The sequence below is a fragment of the Galleria mellonella genome, unplaced genomic scaffold (genome assembly GCF_026898425.1).
Source record: "Galleria mellonella isolate WM207_F2 unplaced genomic scaffold, CSIRO_AGI_GalMel_v1 utg246, whole genome shotgun sequence".
NCBI lineage: Eukaryota > Metazoa > Arthropoda > Insecta > Lepidoptera > Pyralidae > Galleria > Galleria mellonella.
The window spans coordinates 733889-754316 of record NW_026442050.1 but is presented as its reverse complement, the minus strand read 5'-3'; the positions used below and the strand labels follow the sequence as shown (position 1 = coordinate 754316).

The 20428-nt window shown below is 34.5% G+C and overlaps 2 protein-coding genes across 2 annotated transcripts in view; one reads left to right on the top strand and one right to left on the bottom strand.

The window, feature by feature from the left end:
- The window catches only part of LOC113510008 (uncharacterized), a 30627-nt gene extending 23903 nt beyond the window's left edge, over positions 1-6724 (top strand). Inside the window, exons 2-3 of the mRNA XM_052894890.1 lie at positions 2312-3629; positions 3962-6724. Coding sequence (XP_052750850.1) covers positions 2312-3629; positions 3962-5740 — 3097 coding nt within the window. The 3' untranslated portion in view covers positions 5741-6724. The remainder of the gene's footprint in view (positions 1-2311; positions 3630-3961) is intronic.
- Positions 6725-9210: 2486 nt separating this feature from the next.
- Positions 9211-20428, bottom strand: part of LOC113517327 (nuclear receptor-binding protein homolog) — a 113851-nt gene continuing 102633 nt past the window's right edge. Inside the window, exon 10 of the mRNA XM_031912549.2 lies at positions 9211-19496. Coding sequence (XP_031768409.2) covers positions 19344-19496 — 153 coding nt within the window. The 3' untranslated portion in view covers positions 9211-19343. The remainder of the gene's footprint in view (positions 19497-20428) is intronic.

The window sequence follows — 20428 nt, the reverse complement described above, 5'->3', positions numbered from 1 at the left end:
ATAAATTAGTCACGATAGTTTCCAGGGGGAACCGCGTGGAAGTCGACCTGATAGGGTATGTTGCTAGCAGAGGGGCTGTCAAACTCCATTGCTAACAATCCATTTTTCTACATACATCGTACTAGGGCGGATAAAAAGTTAATTATTAATCCTATTGATGTTAGAATCGTAACCGGTCGAACTGTTTTTAGACACTTCCATCGAGGAAGTTAATTTAGTATGACTCGTGTTGAGTATTGCATATTATTACATTTCGTAAACACCGACGGCTAGAATAATAACTGGTTTTTTTTATAAACAAATTACAGTATCTAATTATATACATAATAACAATATGCATTGAAGTTTTCATACAGGTGGCTATGTTTAACAAAAGCCCATTGTCTGCATATTGTAAATCATTATCAATGTGTAGTAATGACAATATTAAGCGAGGAAACGCATATAATATTGTGAACATCGAATAAATGTGCCTTTTAAATATAAACCAATACCCGAACGAACTAAAAACATGAAACTAAAAACTTTCCTTAGCAGCCGTGTCGGAATCGAAATAGTTTTTGAAATTTTTTATACGAACGGTGCGTTCGCAGGATTATTTTTGTACATTTCTTTTGTCTCTTGCCGGAGCAAGTGGTTTACTTTTATGCGATAAAAATAGTAGTAATTTATTTATGACTAGTGATGAGCCCGGGCTTCGCACGGGTAGATAGATAGAAAGATAAATTAGTATTTTATTATATATATATATATATATAGTATTGCTACTATTATATATATACAAATTTTCGATTATATTATTGTAAATTTAAAGTATAGTATTGTAAGGGTACACAGAAATAACACCTGAGTCCTCAGGAAAGCAACGCACGGACCATGGGCGAAACAATATACTCTGTCATGTCCATAGTACTCATATATGTATGCTCATGTCTATAGGCGACGGTTACCATTTTCCATCAGGTGGGCCGTCAGCTTTTATGTATGTTTGTCGTTCTAAGTTGTATAAAAAATATGCTTCATAGGGATTTTTAGTTTTGTTTAACAATTGTATAATTTTCTATAGGCGAAAGAATGATTAAAATTGGTTGAGTAATTTTTGAGTTTATGAAACAAAAAGCAAACATAAAAATGGCAAATCTTTCTTTCTTATAAAGAGTTATAATATTAATATTTACTTATACAAGTTGTATGTATATTTACTTGTATTTACTCCTACAAGTTTTACATTTATGCATTTATATATATACAGTTTTTCTTTTCATGTGGCTGCCTGATTTATTGTAAAATTTGTACAGAAAATAAATTCTTACCTTATTTTATCGTGTAATTATCATCCTATAATGTGTCACTGGATTTCGAATAGGCAGAACTCAATTAGTATTCGATATTTTTATTGTAATATATTAAAAAAACATGCAGATAGAGTGTATTAAGAATATTAAGGTCTTCTAATTATCTTGTATTGCTCTGATGCGGTACAACAATATAGACAAATGATGTAATAATTATAAATGCATTATCATTTAAGTTTACTATGCAGAATAGATAGATAGATAGATAGATAGATCGTTTATTTGTTTGTTACTAATCACACACAACATGTACATAAGAATAGATAATACATAAAACAACATAAGATTTATACTCGATTTATAGTCGAAGCATTTATAATTTTTAACATACAATTTTACTTATTTATCCTGTTTTCAAAAAATTTAAATTTAATTTATGTTTCAAATTTAAATGACTTTAAAAATATATCTCTAATATATAAAAATCTCGTGTCACGGTATTTGTTACCAAACTCCTCCGAAACGGCTTTACCGATTTTTATGAAATTTTGTGTGCATATTGGGTAGGTCTGAGAGTCGGCCAACATCTATTTTTCAGACCCCTCAATGATAAGGGTGACCCAAACCAAAAATTTTTTTTGTCAATTTTTTTATTTTTATTTTATTATAATTTAGCATGGAAAAATACACACAACTTCAAATTTTCACCGTTTTACGATCAACCCCTGTTTTTTAATTGCGATTTTTATATTCCGCAATAGAGTTGCAAGTTGGCAATCGAATATAATAATTGTAGTACGAGAAATTTTATAAGTATACAGTTAGTAATATATGTATATTATACTATCAGTCAAATAGTCTTTATGTTTTGAAATTTTATTTTAATTTAATTATATATTTTTCATTTTCAATGGCGTTCATATAAATGTTTAATGCAAATAAAGAATCTGAATCTGAATAATAATTTATAAAATACATGAAATTACATTAATAACATATATTTATGTTTGTTTCAGGTCGTTCGTGTTTGTAACAATACTCGCCATGTTTATGCTAGAATCGCCCATAAGTGCGTTTACAGTGCGTCGCGTGACACACGTAACAGTAAAACCCGAACATGACCTAGTCGAAGAGGAGAGCTCCTTGGTAAATGTGAAAGATGAATCGTCAAAAACAAATATTAAAGTTATCGAACTTCCAAACATTTCGCTGGAGAAAATTATACCAGCGCATACGACAGCTAAAGTGTACGAAATTAAAGGTGATTATCCAGAAAATGAAGACAAAGTCGAATTAACTACAGCTTACATTCTTTTGAAAACTGACGATGGATATTTGAAAATAACAGGCCTACCAGTATACACGAGTGCTGCAAAAGAAGAGATTTCATCCACATTAAATGACGAAGTTACTTACGTGCCAGACGTGAATGAAGAAATTCTAAGGAAACGAAGACAGAAAAATGAAGATAACGTAACTGCTACGGTAACAAGCGACTTTACCACTGCTGATGGCAACAGTGACTTTGTATCAACGCAAACTTCAGGGACAGTGGAAGGTTCTTCAACAGCTAATATAAAAAGCAGATTAACCGACATTCTGTCAAGGGAAATCACAACTATTGAATTACCTTCAGAAATTGCTACGACTGATACGGACTATACAAGCGGTACACCTATCATTGAATCAAGGTCTATCAATCAATTTGATTCTAGTACTACAATGCAGTCTGTATGGACGGATTCGCTTACTGAAAATGTCAAAACTAATTCAAATGTAAATAAATTAATAAGTACACCTCCTGTTTTGCCTTTTGGGAGAAAATATACAACAATTAACAGAAAACGCGAAGAAACTGTTACAGATAGTACAACAGCCACTAATTTCAAAGAGCTGCCTAGAGAAGAGACACCGCCTCGTTTTACTTTAGAGAAAGTATTGAATGAGACTACAATATCGTCTCTGGAAGCGTTTAAAATAGAGCAGCCGTCAAATTCTAATACATTCACAGGTATTCCAACGGAAATAGATACTGCACCAACTGCTAGTAGTATTTACATAAGTGAAAGTGATACACTAACTTCACCCTTAGAAACGAAGACAACCTTTCCGAGAATACGGCAGTCGTCGTCTAAAAGAGCTGGTTTCTTAGATTATTCAGCAAAACCAATTGCAGGGACAGACTTTCAAGAAGTGACAACAATAGTAGAAAACTTTGATCCCACCAGCATAAGCAGCAGTGATGAGAATTTCAGAAAATCAATTGAATTAGAAGTACCGAATATTGATAGTGTATTAGACAACAAGACAGAAATAGAAACGCAAACTCAGTTGGTAAGATATCTATTTTTATTGATATTATTTTTAAAGGTTAATAAAATTAAAAGATACCAAGTAATGTAAGTAAAGACTAAAGTATCATTAGACTAAAGAATAGTTAATTATTTTAACAGTAAAGTTTAAATACATACCTCTTTTTATTACCGCGAATTTTCCAAAAGAAAAAAAAATACATAATGATACTTTTTGATGTGAACAAATTCTATGTACTTCGTATTTGTAATTATAATTAACAGGTATGTAATATACGATCATGAACTGGAAGAATGATCAATTTTAAAATCTTAACAAAAATCCATACTCACCAAGTCATTTTACTATTCCAGGCGGAGGACGCAATGAAAGAAGATCTTCTAAAGGAAGATATGCTTAGTGATAACGGAAAGTATGCTAAACGCATTGAGGTTAAAAATGCTGGCAAACATGTCATAGATATACCGATATTGCAAAAATCGTCTCAAGAAACGGTGGACGACACATTGAGTGTAAAACCCATAGAATATGAAAAAGGAAAATATCCTGCTAAGTATACAGTAAGTCCAAATTACAAACCATTGAAGAAAATAGAAGTCCAGTCACAAAAGCCTATCGTAAGAGATCCTGATGATAATAGTTGGAGAAATGAAAGTATCAGTAGCTTAGGCATAGTTTTTAAGCCAAAAGCAGCTTCCAAAAACTATACTGAGGTATTGAAAAATAAAACAGAAGCTTTATTAAGCAGTTCCTTGAGTAGAGAAAATAAGAATGATGTTCCTGATTTAAAAGAACGCCTAGAAAAAATCGCTGAAGTACGGAAATCAAAGAAGAAGAAGGTTTTAGATAAATTTGGGGAACCCGTTTACAGCGATTACGAAGACACTCTCTACTCTGTGGAATCATTAGGCACGAATACGCCAACATTGGAAACAACGTTTGCTTCTATGCCTCCAACAAGAAATGTTATAAGAACTTTCCAGAGTAAACCGTTGCATACTACACACGCCAGTGCCTTAGATCAATTATATAATGACAAAGATAAAGAATTGAATACCTTAACCACAGAGAAACCAAAGATATATAATACTATCCAGGAATACTACGATACTACCGATGAATATGATTTTGATTATTTGAATCTTCCTAAAATAGATTTGAAGAAATATACACCTCGTGTATTCAATAAGGAAACCCTAGTTACTACGTTACCGACGGCAGTGTCCACGAAACCGACCACGGGTTATTTACCGGAAAGGAAACCTACCGTCCAGTATTTCCCACCGCGCGTTACGCCGAAAGTTAACAATAACGATTACGACGGAGACTTCCAAAGGAAAGTGAATTTATACACATATAAGGAGCCCCCTAAGACTGCTGCTCCAAACACATTCGCCACGACACCCTCTCCGTCTGTGCAGCACGATAAATATGAACAGTTTAATAAAAAGAACACGATAATACCAACAAATTACAATACGCGTCTACCAAATCCAGCTAATATAGAAAAGAATGTATACTCGGCGAACAGTCAACGTATATCAGAACCACCGATGCAAAACAACGGATACACAGCGGACAATGGGAATTACGACAGAGGCTCCTATGTCATTAGACATTATAAAGACTTTATAGATGAAGCAGTGAGAGATAACGATTACGATAAAAATGCCGAATATGTTCCGTACCCACAAGCTCCTGTCAGAGGCGTGACCGTGAACGACTTGGGCAGATTAAAGCATAGGCCCAACGTGAACGATGAGTTTGATTACGAAACGCAGTTCCGAAAGGATATACTGAGTAGATTTATCGATAATTTCAACCAAAATAACGAGCGGTTCAAGGTCGATTTCCCGATATTGTTTAATAACAGCGTGCTGCACAGGAAGGCGGACGAAAGCGGCAAGGTTCTAGCGACTTCGACCGCGTTCATGAAGAGGCTGTACGGAGAGGGGAGCATGGCTACGAAGCCAAACAATTACATGGTACGGGGGAGGCCTTGCGAGAATTGCGACAATATTACCGTGGAATTGTCGCCGGCGTACGAACTGCATTATTATGTACCCGAGCAGGAAGAAAGGGAAGAGGCGGAACCACAGCCGGTCACTTTGGCATATCGTTATACATTATGAAAGTAATCGTTGTGGAATTAGGAGCAAATGATAGTTGAGTCGACTTTAGGCCGTTAGAAAATGTACCTCAGTTATAAGTATACAAATGCTAAAGTCGAACAACTATGGAATTATATTGTGTGTATGTACGTACATACTTGTACGTTTGGGCGGTTTTTCACTATTAGAAAATGTGCTATCGATTTATAAGTAGATATTAAGTTGTAAATATTTGTAGATAAATGGTAGTTTAATTACTTTTTAGACTGCGTTTTAAGTATGCATTCAAAATGGGTATATTTGTAGTCATGCATGGTAATAGTAAATGATATTCATATAAAAGTATTTATGATTATTATGTATAAGTAACGTAATAAGATATAACTAATTCATTATTTTCTCATTAAGAATTATCACCGCAATATATTGTGGCCCTCTGGATTGATATTACGAAAGAGTGCTTAATGGACCGGCCGTATACGTACCACAGAGAACCGACACCGACTGAGAAAGTGGTATAAAAAAGTTGTTATATTATGCAGATTTATTGTGAAATATACGATTAAAGAAAAATATAAATAACGTGCAGTGGTCTAAATAAAACAAGGGCCACAAAATGACGAAAGAAAGAGATACATTTCTGTGTCTATTGTCATTTGCTCCTTATTCATAGAAACGTCAAACTTTTCACAAACACGTTTTAGATTTCATACTGTTTTCGTCTTTTCCTTTTACACTAAATTCTCAATTTGAAAGTAACAAAACAGTGTAACAGTTAAAATAGGTATATTTTAGTTTTAACGAATAAGATGGTTGTTGGGCTGAGATTTGTCGCTGGTTAGATAGGTAAGTTACGACCAAAATTAATAGAAATAAGTCCATTTGCCAAAGATATGGTCGTTAACACCGTGACCGTCCATGTTACCAATGTGTGTTTGAAATATGTAATTGAATTTAATATAGTTTTGTATTTTGGGAATTCTGATTTACTCTTTTTTATATTGTATATAGGTATTTAGTATAGTTTACTTAGTATAGTTCGATATACAATTACTTGTGATCGTGTGGCATAACAAACAATAAAGTGTTTTTAAAACTGGACTCATATTATTTTGGGATCTTTTCCAATTCCTGCGACGAGTGTGGAACTCGCCTTCTCCTGACCTCTAGTATTTTCAATCGACTTCCAAAATGCAGTTTTCAATTCGATTGTATTTGTTTTATGTTTGTTACCTCATAACTTCGTCAGTTGTAAACCGATTTGGAAAATTCTTTTTTTATCTGAAAAGGTACATTTACAGATTGGTCCCACAGAAATTTTATCAAAATCAGTTTTTTTTATACAACTTAGAATGGCAAACAAGCTGACGGCTCACCTGGACATAACAGAGTATACTGATGGAAAGTGGTAACCGTCGCTTATAGACACGAGCAGTACCATGGACATAACAGAGTATACTGTTTCGCCCATGATACCATTCGCGTTGTCATTCGTGAGGATTAATTGAAGACGTTTTTTTTGTGGAACTCAATCTTGATCATTAATATTTGTATCAAAGCGGACAAGATATGGAGAGGTTTGTTTAAATCGAAGCATTTGGCGTTCCATTGTTTCTGCGAGATATATATATATATATATATATATATATATATATATATATATATATATATATATATATATATATTTGTTTTTAGAGATGTTTTATATCACAAATGTGCCAAACATTCGGACCGTCTGATGGTAAACGGTCACTGTTGGGGGAAAAGGGATTGTTAGTAATGGAAACTGAGAATCCTATTGCTAGCATTATACTCAACCAGGTCGACCTCCTCGCTTGATGATTTTGTCTTGAATATTTCGGTTTGAAGGGTGGGATATGGCAGTGAATTTACAGATAACACTGTTACATCCATGGTACAGCTCATGTTTTACCACGATTACCACTTACCATCAGGTATATATATATATAAGAGACATCAATATTTCTTGTTTACCAATACAAGTTGCATAAATATATATATATATATATATATATATATATATATATATATATATATATATATATATATATATATATATATATATATATATATATATATATATATATATATATATATATATATATATATAATGAAAAGCCAGCTTTCCTTTTAAAATACAATTTTATTGACATTTTTATTTAAGAATAGGTACGCAAACATATTTCAATCGTTCGATCATTTGCAATGGGTTATACATTTTGAGCATAATTAGGTATATTACATTATGTAGGTATAGTAATACAGTTAACGTTACATCTAAATCATACTGCACTGACTCAGCGTACTAGGAGACACGAATAAATAGCGCGAGCAAATGCAACTCTGGATCAAATAAATAAGGTCACAATCTCGATGCGTTGGAAACACACAAAATAAAAATGACAATATTCAAAACGAACACACTACTCTTTGGAAATGACGTCACAGGAATACGGGGGTTACAAATAAATTATATACACGTCGCGTGACAATATTCGAAATTAGAATTCATCTGTTAATGTGTCCATTTTTATTATATAAACAAAAAAAAAAATTAGAAATTAAAATAAAAAATAAATAAATAAAAAACGAGACACGAACCAATATATTAAGTGGTAAGCGAATGGGTAACATTTTTGTGCGGAGTATAAAACAAATATAAATATATATATATATATATATATATATATATATATATATATATATATATATATATATATATATATATATATATATATATAAACGACGTAAATACCACTAAAATAAAAGCTTCGCATCGGCGTAAACATAACAGACCCTGTGCCTTAGCAATGTTTCATTATCATACACATAAATAACTCACATTTTCTTACAATAATAAATTTAACAATACGTAATTATTTTAAAGGATAGAAAAGAAAAATACTGCCGGATAAGTATAAAAAAAATATAAAGATTTAGAGGTTCAAGTGCTTGGGGAGTGTGATGACGGATGCAAGACAGATTAGTATACCATTTGTTATTATATTCTAGCTTGAGAACTGTAGATTCAAATCGTCATAGTCGTAGAATACCGACGGATCTGACAAAGATTACATATAAAGATTCGTCAGTATTCTACGACTGTGACGAAATGGCCATTGTTGCATATGTAAACACTATAGTACTGTAAATTAAACTCATGAAATGTACACCATTTGGTTAAAAATTAAATGTGCAGTGAAGTACAGATACTATAGTGTTTATACATTTTAAGAGGTCCTTACATGGGCAATTTTCGAGTACAATTGATTGGAAATTTAGTTGTTTTATAGATATAGTATTAATATTGCTTTCTCTATCTCTAGTAAAAACTGCTGCATGTTAGCATCCCAATATATTTTTTGATTTCATAAATAAAGATATAGCCATAATATTGTATAAATTGCCCATGTAAACGCACCTTTAATGGCTGAAGTAGATAAGGGAATTAGTTCTGGAAATGTGGGGACTTCTTGATCTAAGTGTTATATTTTAAATTAATATCGAATTGCCTATTTGTTGTCAATGCTCAGCCAGGGTACTTATAAACAAGCAGGGCCGTAGCTAGATCCACGTTTAAGGTAGGGCAAAAGAACTTTTTGGTAGGGCAGAAGTCATAACAAACTTTGAAAAAGCGAATCTGTATACTTTCTTAAGGCCAGTTAAGGTAGGGCATTGGGCCTTTTAAGGTAGGGCACTACCTTCCTAGCTACGACCATGTGAATAAGGGTCCCGGAAGGTGCTTAAAATAGTCGACAATTCTTAAAAAAAAAAAAAAAAGTATAAGCAATCCGATATACATTTTAAATATACACTGACGAAACTTTTAAGAGATATCTAATAAAAAGATCTTGGCAGTATTATCCAATAATTGACCAAATCAGAAGAGTTTTGGCATGACACGATGAACATAACTGAAAATCATTTACACACATACGTAAAATTATAATTTTTAGACTATAGATTAGTTAAAAAAATAACTTTTACTTTTTTTAACTTACATAAACTTGATCGTTTATGCTGTCCCTAAATTCTCCTGTATAAATAAATTAACAAGTTTCTAATAGAAACAAAACTAGTATGCGAATAATTGTCAAGGTACGCCCATCGTATTCTTTACTGAAATAGTACTCTCAGACAAGGGTAGAGACTATGTCTTCTGCAGGGTTGCCGTTAACTAAAATTATTGTTTTAAAATATTAAATTTAATATGCATTGCTAGTAAATACTTGAAATAAAAAAAAAAAAACAGATCAGGAAAATAAAAAAAAACCCGCTATTAAACGAAAAGAGATGATTTTTATATCGACTATATTGTTTGCCATATAAAATAATTGAGCCAGTTTTTATTGCTTTGTATTTAAACGAGTGAATCCAAATACTATTTTAGGCGACGGAAAACTTTTTTTTTAAATTGTTTACAAACAAATACCGAGTTGTAGATTTAATGTTACAGAATTGAGTCATCAAAATTTTATTTTTTAACTAGCGGCCCATCCCGGCTTCGCACGGGTGAACATTTTTAACATTCCCCTTCACTGCTCTGCTCCTATTGATCGTAACATGATGAAAAGTATACTATAACCTGCCCAGGAGTATGAAGAATAATTGTACCAAGTTTCGTTAAAATCCGTCGAGTAGTTTTTGTTTCTATAACGAACATACAGACAGACAGACAGACAAAAATTTTCCAATGATTGCATTTGTGGCATCAGTATCGATCTCTAATCATCCGCTGATAGTTATTTTGGAAATATATTTCATGTACAGAATTGACCTCTCTACAGATTTATTATAATTATACATGATTTTCTCTTGAACATTATAATGTAACCCAATTGAAATTAGTATTCTAGTATTTAATTCGCCCGTTTTCCTTTTTTTAGGCTCTCAACTAGTTTTTTTTTTTTATTTCCCTGATCACGATTTTAACACGGTACAAGCTACATATTGTGATATTGCCTTGCTGAACACCGATATATGTTGCCATTCAATTTAGCACGAGACAAAATCATAGCTGTATATCGAGTAACGAAGTGTGAATACAATTGTATTATATTAAAATACACAGTAGGTACATTGATTCAGTTATTAATCGTAATAATAATTTATACGTACTATCTATACTAGAAGCGATTATTTACAGAGACACGCCACTTTACAAGCTAGACACCTGCCTCCCGACTCCGCCCGCCTGGCCCTCCACACCCGCCGGTAAACTGAACACCAATATGAATATTTACAAGCTATTTGTACAAAATAATTAGGAACACAGAGACGAGCGTATATACAAATAGTGACCGACATTATACTATTTTCGATCTAATTCCAAAACTGCTTTTGTTTTTAACTTGTCTTTATATGTATGTGTGTGTGTGTGTGAGACTACAATACAAATGTACGAAACTGGCACACTATCACACAGACAGGACAACTATATCCGTCACTTTCCAACCAATGAGGAGGAAAAGAGACGGAATGACGGGTAGACTGTCTCGTTATAAGTGCACAGAAACATAAGTCGATACATTTAACACCTAGGGTTGTCAACACGTAATTTTTCCACACTTTTTCTTATTAACTAATTTTTTTTTTATTGAAACAAGTAAATAAATAACGCAATATAAAAATAATAGGCTTTTTAACATTACAAAATAAGGTTTCGTAACCGCTAATTGGTTACTTTTGTTGTAACAATTTATCTAAGTACCTAATAGATTAGTTTACCGGCGCGAGGGGCTCAGGGAGTCTACCCTTGACATTACATTTACCTAATTCCAGTCTTTCGTTTACACTACACTAACTATAATCACACTAGGTGGTATCCCCACAGAAATCAAACTACATACAAGTGGCTCGCTGTAGGTACACTCACACATAGCTACGTATCTCTCCCGATTATACTACCACTTATATCAAAAGGTGCTACAATTACATACTCAAAAAGATAAGTTACAAATTAAACCACTTACAGATATGTTTACTACGAATGAGAGAGCAATATACGGCGTATTCTCTCACGTACTCACGTGCATGTTGCAACATAAATGTATACATAAATTCATTTGTCACTTAAAACTACTAAGGGGGAAGGAATTGCTACCATTCCCATTGCTAGCAATATACCCTGTCAGTTCGACCTCTACGTGGTCACCTCTGGAAACCATCGTGCTGAATGTTTGGTGTATTCATCACTATGGGCTGACTGACTTGCTTTTTTATGTCATATCATTATTCACTGGTGCCCCACCGACGTATAACGCTAGCGCAAGCGGGGTTACTAAAAAAAAAAAAAAAACTTAAAACTACAAATTTTTACTATCACGGAGTGTACGCGAATCTATTGTTGAGATATTACCACACATGGCCACGCTATGCGCTAGTGCACTTTCCTGCCTACACGTGTACGAAGCTTGGTCTCTGTAGGGATACTTATTTGTGTGCTATGGCCCTACGATGCCCTAGTCCGGTCGTTTACACTACAACCTCATACTTCACGCTTGCGTTCTCAATGCTGATTCATACTGTGCTCATATTCATCGTGATATTCAGACAATTAATACGAAATTTAATACTAATATTAGTGATATGATACGGGGGTAGATTTTAAAAGGTAAAAAAAAAATTGAATTTATCGACATCATGTAAAAATAGTTGGGATATGCCGTGAATTTATAGGGCACAGAGGAATAACACCTGAGTCTACAGGAATGGCAACGCATGGGGGGTATCATGGGCGAAATAGTATACTCTGTTATGTCCATGGTACTGCTCATGTCTATAGGCGACGGTTACCACTTTCCATCAGGTGGACCGTCAGCTTGTTTGCCATTCTAAGTTGTATAAAAAAAACAAGGTTTTAGCCGTCAAAATGAGTCATTATAAAAATTTGATATCGTACCCTTTGTCAGAATATCACAGATTCGCGTCACCATACTGCGTTATTTGAGTATAGTAAAAAGAAAAAATAAATAAATAAGATTTACAGACATTATAATGCTTTGTAAAGTGCTTACATTAAAGTTTTACTAGTTGGGCGTTTAATGAGATTACAGTACGATCAAATGTTTATATATGGACACACCTTAAGACAAAAGTAAGGGTTCGTTCACAGCACGGTGACGCGACGACGAATACGCTTGTGGTGGCAAACTGGTGCTAAACTAAACTCATTTGACAAAACTATATTCGTCTCTTTTCCACATATGTGTTTAGAAAGAGATTGGACGTCGGTTGCGTAGCGTCAATTGAGTTTAGTCATACACCAGAATTATGTTAATAGCTTTTGTTATTTTGTATTTGAAAAGGCGTATTAAATGGACATCATGTAATCAACATACTGCACCTAGCTTCCAAGTGATATTACTTACATTAACACAGGATTAATTTATATTGGTTAAATTATATTTGGGAAGCTTAATAGAAAACAAAGCGGTCGTAGATACTTAATTGAAAATAAAAACGTTAGTTGTTGGCACCTCGTCATTTGGCACCGCTAGCATTAACCGAAATAAATAAATAAACCGGTTTCACGTGAATACGGTATCAGCACCGGACGCCGGAACGAAAATTAGGAACAAGGTGCCTTTTGGAACTTTATTATGTTTGCGAATAAAACTATTTGAAAGAGGTCTATATTTTTGAGTTGGTAATTTTTCTAACACTTTCAATTATTTCACGTCATGGATACTAATTTTAAATAGAAAATTGGTATAATTAAAAAAAAAAAAACGGTTTTTAACGGTTCCGAATTTTGCTTATAATTTTTTTTCATCTAATATTTAACTTAATAATATAAAATACTTAATTTTAAACTTTAAACGGTACTTGACGCGATGGAAAAAGTCTTTGCAGGTAAATAGTACCTACACAGCTGCAAACCTATTCCAATAATGAAGTACTGCGTTCGTGATTCACTGTTCATCCCAAAACGTTGACTGGTAGAGAATGCTACGAGCATTACAGTCCGTCTTTTGTACCATATATTTTTTTTTTGATCAATAAATTATTAAAATAAAAATACCTGCTTCTTTATTGGCGACGTTGCGACGTGGATTGCACCACGTCGTAGTCACGACAGGACGTTTCGACGTGGTGCAATCCACGTCGGAACGTCGCCAATAAAAAAGCAGGTATGTACCTACTATATACTTTCAAAGATTTATTCATCGCATCAAGTCCCGATTGTGTATTTGAAATAACATAAAAATATAAATACAAAAAAAATTAACAAACACCGTTTCAAATAGTTTTATTTGGTGATTCGAGCCGCGAGAACCTAACAGTTATCACGTAATCCTATATACCACAGTACAATGGTGACATACATACACACCACTGCGCATTGCTAGCACCACTATAATATTACGTATTGAAAAACAAACGAGCTGTGTATAAATGCTGAACTATTCCACTATTATGTTAAAATCACATCGATCAACAATTGACGTTTCATCAAGAGGCACATTTCATACCAAATTAAGCGAGCGATTTTAATTTGTTTTATTCAAATATGTCAACGTTGTCGCAGATTGTCACTTCATTGTTACATGGATAATTATCAGACAATTAGTACCGGCATAGAGTAGGCCACCCCTTCCTGTCCCGTGGGTGTCGTAAGAGGTGACTAAGAGAGGGCGAGGGATGGGCAGTAGGGCCCCTTTTAAAACATCTCCAAAGCCTAACTGTGGTTGCCAATCAGCCTGCCAAGCATGGCTACTACTGGCAACCCCCCCCCCCCCCCCCAGAAGAGGAGGCTTATGTGCAGCAGTGGACAATTAAAGGCTGATATGATGATGGTGATGAAGACAAATCCCAACCTCAAACACACAAAAGTGGACGACGTCGTGGGAATAAAGTTTTTTTTTTTTGTTCCACTGAGATATTAATAGAATAAAATAGAATTTTATTGCTAACTGTGTACATACATATAGCAGTAACCATTGCTTTGGATTTGACATCGGTATTAACAGTTATACCCTATCGGGCATGCAACAATTTAAGAACAGCAATTATATTAATAAAATAAGTTTGGGAACCCCTGCCTTAGGTAGTAAACGTTTTTATAATTCAAAATCTATGCATACAGACATAAATGATTACGGTTTGTAAGGGATCGGCTTATTTTACAAAACAATCTGCGACACGTTGGACTTAGAACAATATAACATATTGGGCCGCCGCTGGATGAAGGCTGCCTCTTATACTGGCGTGGACATGTACCATTACGAATTTAAATTGTCTCTTGAAACGCAGAAATACACGATCCATCTATATTTATTTATTTCTAGTGTGAAAATTATAAAATAATACTGATCAAGGTATTCTTCCGTACAGAATACAATATTGAAATCATAGTGAGTATAAAAAAAAAAAAAAATAAAAAAAAAGTGTACGCTTGTAATAATAAAATGAAAAAGTATATTATTACATTATGTAAATGTAAGAAATAATGATACTGACATTTCGTCACAGTCGTAGAATACTGACGGATCCATATATGTAATTTTTGTCAGATCCGTCAGTATTCTACCACTATGACGATTTGTTAATGCAAATAAATCTTATAAAATACATATTTAATTAACGAGATAAATTAATTCCATAGATAGTGTACTTCCGTCTTATATATTTCAAAAAAAAAAGAACACCTGTTTTTTTTTTTATAATCGCAATTAAAATAACAACGAACGCGTTTACAGTACAAATTTCAACCTTATTCCCGTAGTGAGTATGTTTAATTTTCCGTATACTTATAACCACATCCATAAAGCTCTAAAAGGAAGCCTCACTATACATATATTAATGGTTCAATTATAATATTTTAAATATCATTTGTAACATATACACAGTCATACATAGCCTACACTACACTATTAGAACAATCTCGATGTCCATACGGCGACTTCCCGAGTCGTAACTTTACAATTTACAATTACACACCCCTAACGTGGCGATTAATTTACAATTTCCTTTTATGAAAGCGTATCAACTTTTATTACAATATATATATATATATATATATATATATATATATATATATATATATATATATATATATATATATATATATATAACAACGAATTTAACTCGGCTTAAGATTCACTCGACTAGTATATTTATTTATTTTTTTAGGCGAAATGCAAAACTTTTATGTCAATTCTAACTCCTCGTGGGCGATTCAACTACAGTGCATTAGTTTGATAATCGGACGACAACGAAACGTGCCCGGAGGAAGCGTCGCCAAGCGGTTGTCGAATCAACATTGAATTAAATAAGATTTATTTTGTAAAAACATAACTGTAGTTTCTCAAGTTCTCTTTTCATTTAACAGTTTCCTCTTGTCGGTGCAACTAATTCATGCACCTTCTTCCAGCCAGCTCTATCCCAGGCCATATCCTTGACCTCCCTATACGACATGACGCCTAGTGTTTCTTTTATCTGTCCCATGTAGTTATTTCTCAAGTTACTGTACTAATATTGTTGTTATAATTTTAAACGGTTACAGTAATTGTGGTTTTAGAACTGGACCCCTAAATAGGTTAATCGCCTGTGTTAAGGGGTCATAGTCCGAACTCCCTTTAGTATTATGGGGGAATTAATATTTATAGAAAGTAACTAAAATAAGGTTGTACAAATCATTTAATATTGGAACTTTGGAGCGATGATCATTTCTGAATCGTCTTTCTGTAACTCGTTTACTAGATTTTTTAATTTTAATGATGAAATTAGACAGATATTTGAGTCTACGTTACCTTTTAAAATTAATTTGAAAAATTTCATGATTCAAAAGTTAAATATTCCATCAAGTTACCTTTCTATTCTATTTAACTGCTAAATTAACAGTTGTATTATTGTTAACTGTATAGGTAACTGATGATATTATTTCACTGTTACCTTATTCACTTTTAGCCACAATAGAATATCAGTGTTTTGCTCTTTTGAGGGCAAAGCAATAAACTGAGTTGTGACCATTTTGTGTCGTTATGGAAAACGATTGAAAGGGGAAAAAAAATATGTTTTTATTTTATGTATTTCTTTGTATATGTATTTCTAGTGATGCAAATAAACTATATATCTATCTATCTATCTAAGACTTGAAAATATCGATTGTAGATTTTTACTCTCAAAAAATTATGTCTAAATTTTAGCTTCAGATATAAAGAATGAGATTTCGTAATAGGAACTTGTCGGTGTGAGGTTAATTATACACTTCAGGGGTTTATTTTCCATTTAAAAGAGACAGAAATATTTAGAGAGCAAGATAGATATAGTAAATGTCTCTTCATAGTTTTTTTTTTTTTTCAAATAAAGTAAATAGTTTTTACTAATGCTTTTCAAAGTAAAGAGGTATAACACCTAAGTCCTCAGGAATGGCAACGCATGGGCGGTATCATGGGTGAAACAGTATACTCTGTTATGTCCATGGTACTGCTCATGTTTATAGGCGACGGTTACCACTGTCCATCAGGCGGGCCGTCAGTTTGTTTGCCATTCTAAGTTGTATAAAAAAAAAAAAAAATATTTTACTACAATCCGTACTATAAGTTTGGTCAATAGAAGCGTCCGTTGAATTGTAAACAATGTTGCATTCGACAATCGGCTTGTACATTACGTGTAGTTTTAATGTGATAGCTCTACATTGAAAACTAGCATTTGAATTTTGTTTTTCAAATTGTAAATGTGATTCTAAAAGTGTGTAAACAAAATTGAAGCCTACAAATCTGAATTTATGAATCATTATTCCATTTCTCTTACTGTTGGTTAATCGTAGAGTATATTTTGCACATCATGGTTTAGAAAGAGAGAAATGCATAGTTAAATGAAGGAGAGGGACATATGCCATACAATAGCAAGTTACTATGCATTCTGTGATATCGTAACAGAAAATTTGATAAGGTCAACGTACTGTCATCAATATCCAATTTACAATTGTCGTTCGGTTTTAAGCTTCTTTCTTAGATTATATAGACAGAGTATCTCCATACAAATGCTTCGAGTTAAACGGCTCAACTTTTTCATACAATTTTGCTTGATAAATACTTATGAGTGATTCCTTTATAACTTCTATATTTATTTCGTCTTATAATTTCTGCATCTTTTTAATGTGTAAACACTAATTTTATTTATTAAATAATACGTCAAGATACATTGTATGCGTAAGTATATAGAACACTGATAAAAAAAAACGATTGCTTAGGTACCTCTGTCTCATTTGTGTTTCTACCGTGAAGCAGTTGTGTTTGCATGGCTGTGTTTCGGTTTTAAGGGTGGGATATGGCAGTGAATTTACAGGATACAGAGGAATAACACCTGAGTCCTCAGGAATGGCAACGCATGGGAGGTATCATGGGCGAAACAGTATACTCTGTTATGTCCATGGTACTGCTCATGTCTATTGGCGACGGTTACCACTTACCATCAGGTGGGCCGTCAGCTTGTTTGCCATTCTAAGTTGTATAAAAAAAATAACTTGACAATTAGCTGACAAAAATGTTGACCCGTTTTTGGGGCTCGATGCTCTATCTATATAGTCTAAGTCCATTTCTTTTGAAATACAATTTGTGGTTTCAGAATCACATGCAATGCAGAACTATCATATTAAATGTTAAAAATTGATAAACTATTAAAAAACACCGTTCAATACACATCGTTCGTCGGACCGTCTTACTCATTCGTATGCAAAAATACACATTATTTGGCGATACAAAATCTCGTCATAAGACCCATTTTTTTTTTCAAGTATATAAATATGCATTAAATCCTATACTAAGAGCTAGAAGCCCGAATTTCATACTGAGCCTGCGTTATAGTTGAAATGCTCACCGTGTTCAGTATTAAATTCGAGTCGATTTCACTACGGCAAACTTCGTAAGTGTAAAGTACATCTATGGGACGATGGTCACCGTGGCCGACCGTGCGGTGTCAGCGAAGCCGCTGGTGATCGAACGGCGCTCCTGCGGCATACACGCGCCATTCGACATTGAAAGATTACTATGATATCTAGTACTAGTAACGAAAGAGATGCAAGACTGTCCGTCTCGCAGTCGACGCGTGCGCTCGAATGTCTAGACGTAGCAGATCTGGTCGACGATTTCATAGGTTTCGAACTAATTTCGAGTACGAGAGTAAATAAGGATTGTCAAGTTGGGTTTAAGGTGAAACATTGAAAACTCGCCTGCGTTAGTCGATTCTGACACATGTCAATCAATGACGTTTATGATTCATACTTGTCAATGTCATTATTGACGTGATCTGTGACTTTAGTAGACGTAATAGTAATCTGTAGAGAATTTTTCGGTTATATAAATTTCCACATGGACTCCCGCGATATAGTTTCGCATAGTGCGGGGTCCAATGCGCTAGTGTTGTATATTTTATGTATTTAACTAATAAATGAGTAAATAATAAATAGGCGTTCCGTAGGCGATGACAGTGATTGAAATAAATACGAATGTAATCCAAATTTGACGATATCGACGTTATGGGCACAGATGTGTTCGGATTACGTTTGACGTGTGGTATTGATGCGGCATCCTTATTTACTCGCACGTAGAGTACGCGTGGAGAGCTAGAGCGATGCGAGTGGCGCCGGGTGCGCGCACTAGCTGGCGACGTGCTGCGGCGCGCGGTGCGGCAGTGTCCCCGCGGTCCCCACGCCGCCGCCCGCGGCCGCGCCCGCCGCCGTGCTCACCGGCTGCCCGAAACTACTTCGAAGTGACTCCTCCATTAGCCGACATATTTTGTCGCGGTCTGCCTGAAAATACAATATGTAACATATAAGTACAGTGGGGAAGGGACTGTTAGTAATGGAGACTGAGAATCCCATTGCTAGCAATATACGCAACCAGGTTGAGCTCCTCGCGGTTCTCTCTGGAAACTATCATGGTTAATTCCTGATGAATTCATCATGATGGGCTAACTGGCCTGTTTTCATTCTCATCTATCACCCTTCACTGGTGCTCCGCCAGCGTATACCTTTAGCGCAGGCGGAGTTACCATACCATTTTCACCCATCAAAAAAAAGTAGTGTTCGCCGTGTAGGTCCCGGCGTAGAATAGACCTACCCCTTCTTTTCCCGTGGATGTCTTAAGAAGCAACTAAGAGAATTTATGGCCGAGGGATGGGTAGCAGCGTCCGTCTTAAAACATCACTAATAGCTTAACTAATGTTGCCAACCCGCCTGCCAAACGTGGCAACTACTGGAAAAACTCCCCTTCTTATGTTCAGCAGTGGACAGTTAAGGGCTGATATGATAATGACAAGAGTAACGGAAAAAATAAACAACTTTCCCACATCTTCGCAAGGTCGCCTTCTCATCAAAGGAGTTGTTAGTAACGAAGATTAGAATCCGCATTGCTAGCAATAAACACTGTGAATTTGACCTCTCCCTCCACACGATACTCCCTGGACACTACCATGGTTAATATTGGACGAATCAACTACGAACCAACTGATTACCAGAGGGAGACTTTGTACAAAAGTCGTTTGCTTGGGTAGGTACTTCTGTCTCATTCGTGTTTCAACCGTGAAGCAGTTGTGTTTGCATGGCTGTGTTTCGGTTTGAAGGGCGGGATATGGCAGTGTATTTACAGGGTACAGAGGAATAACACCTGAGTCCGGGAGGAAATGGATTGTTAGCAATGGAGTTTGACAGCCCCATTGCTAGCAATATACCTTATTAGGTCG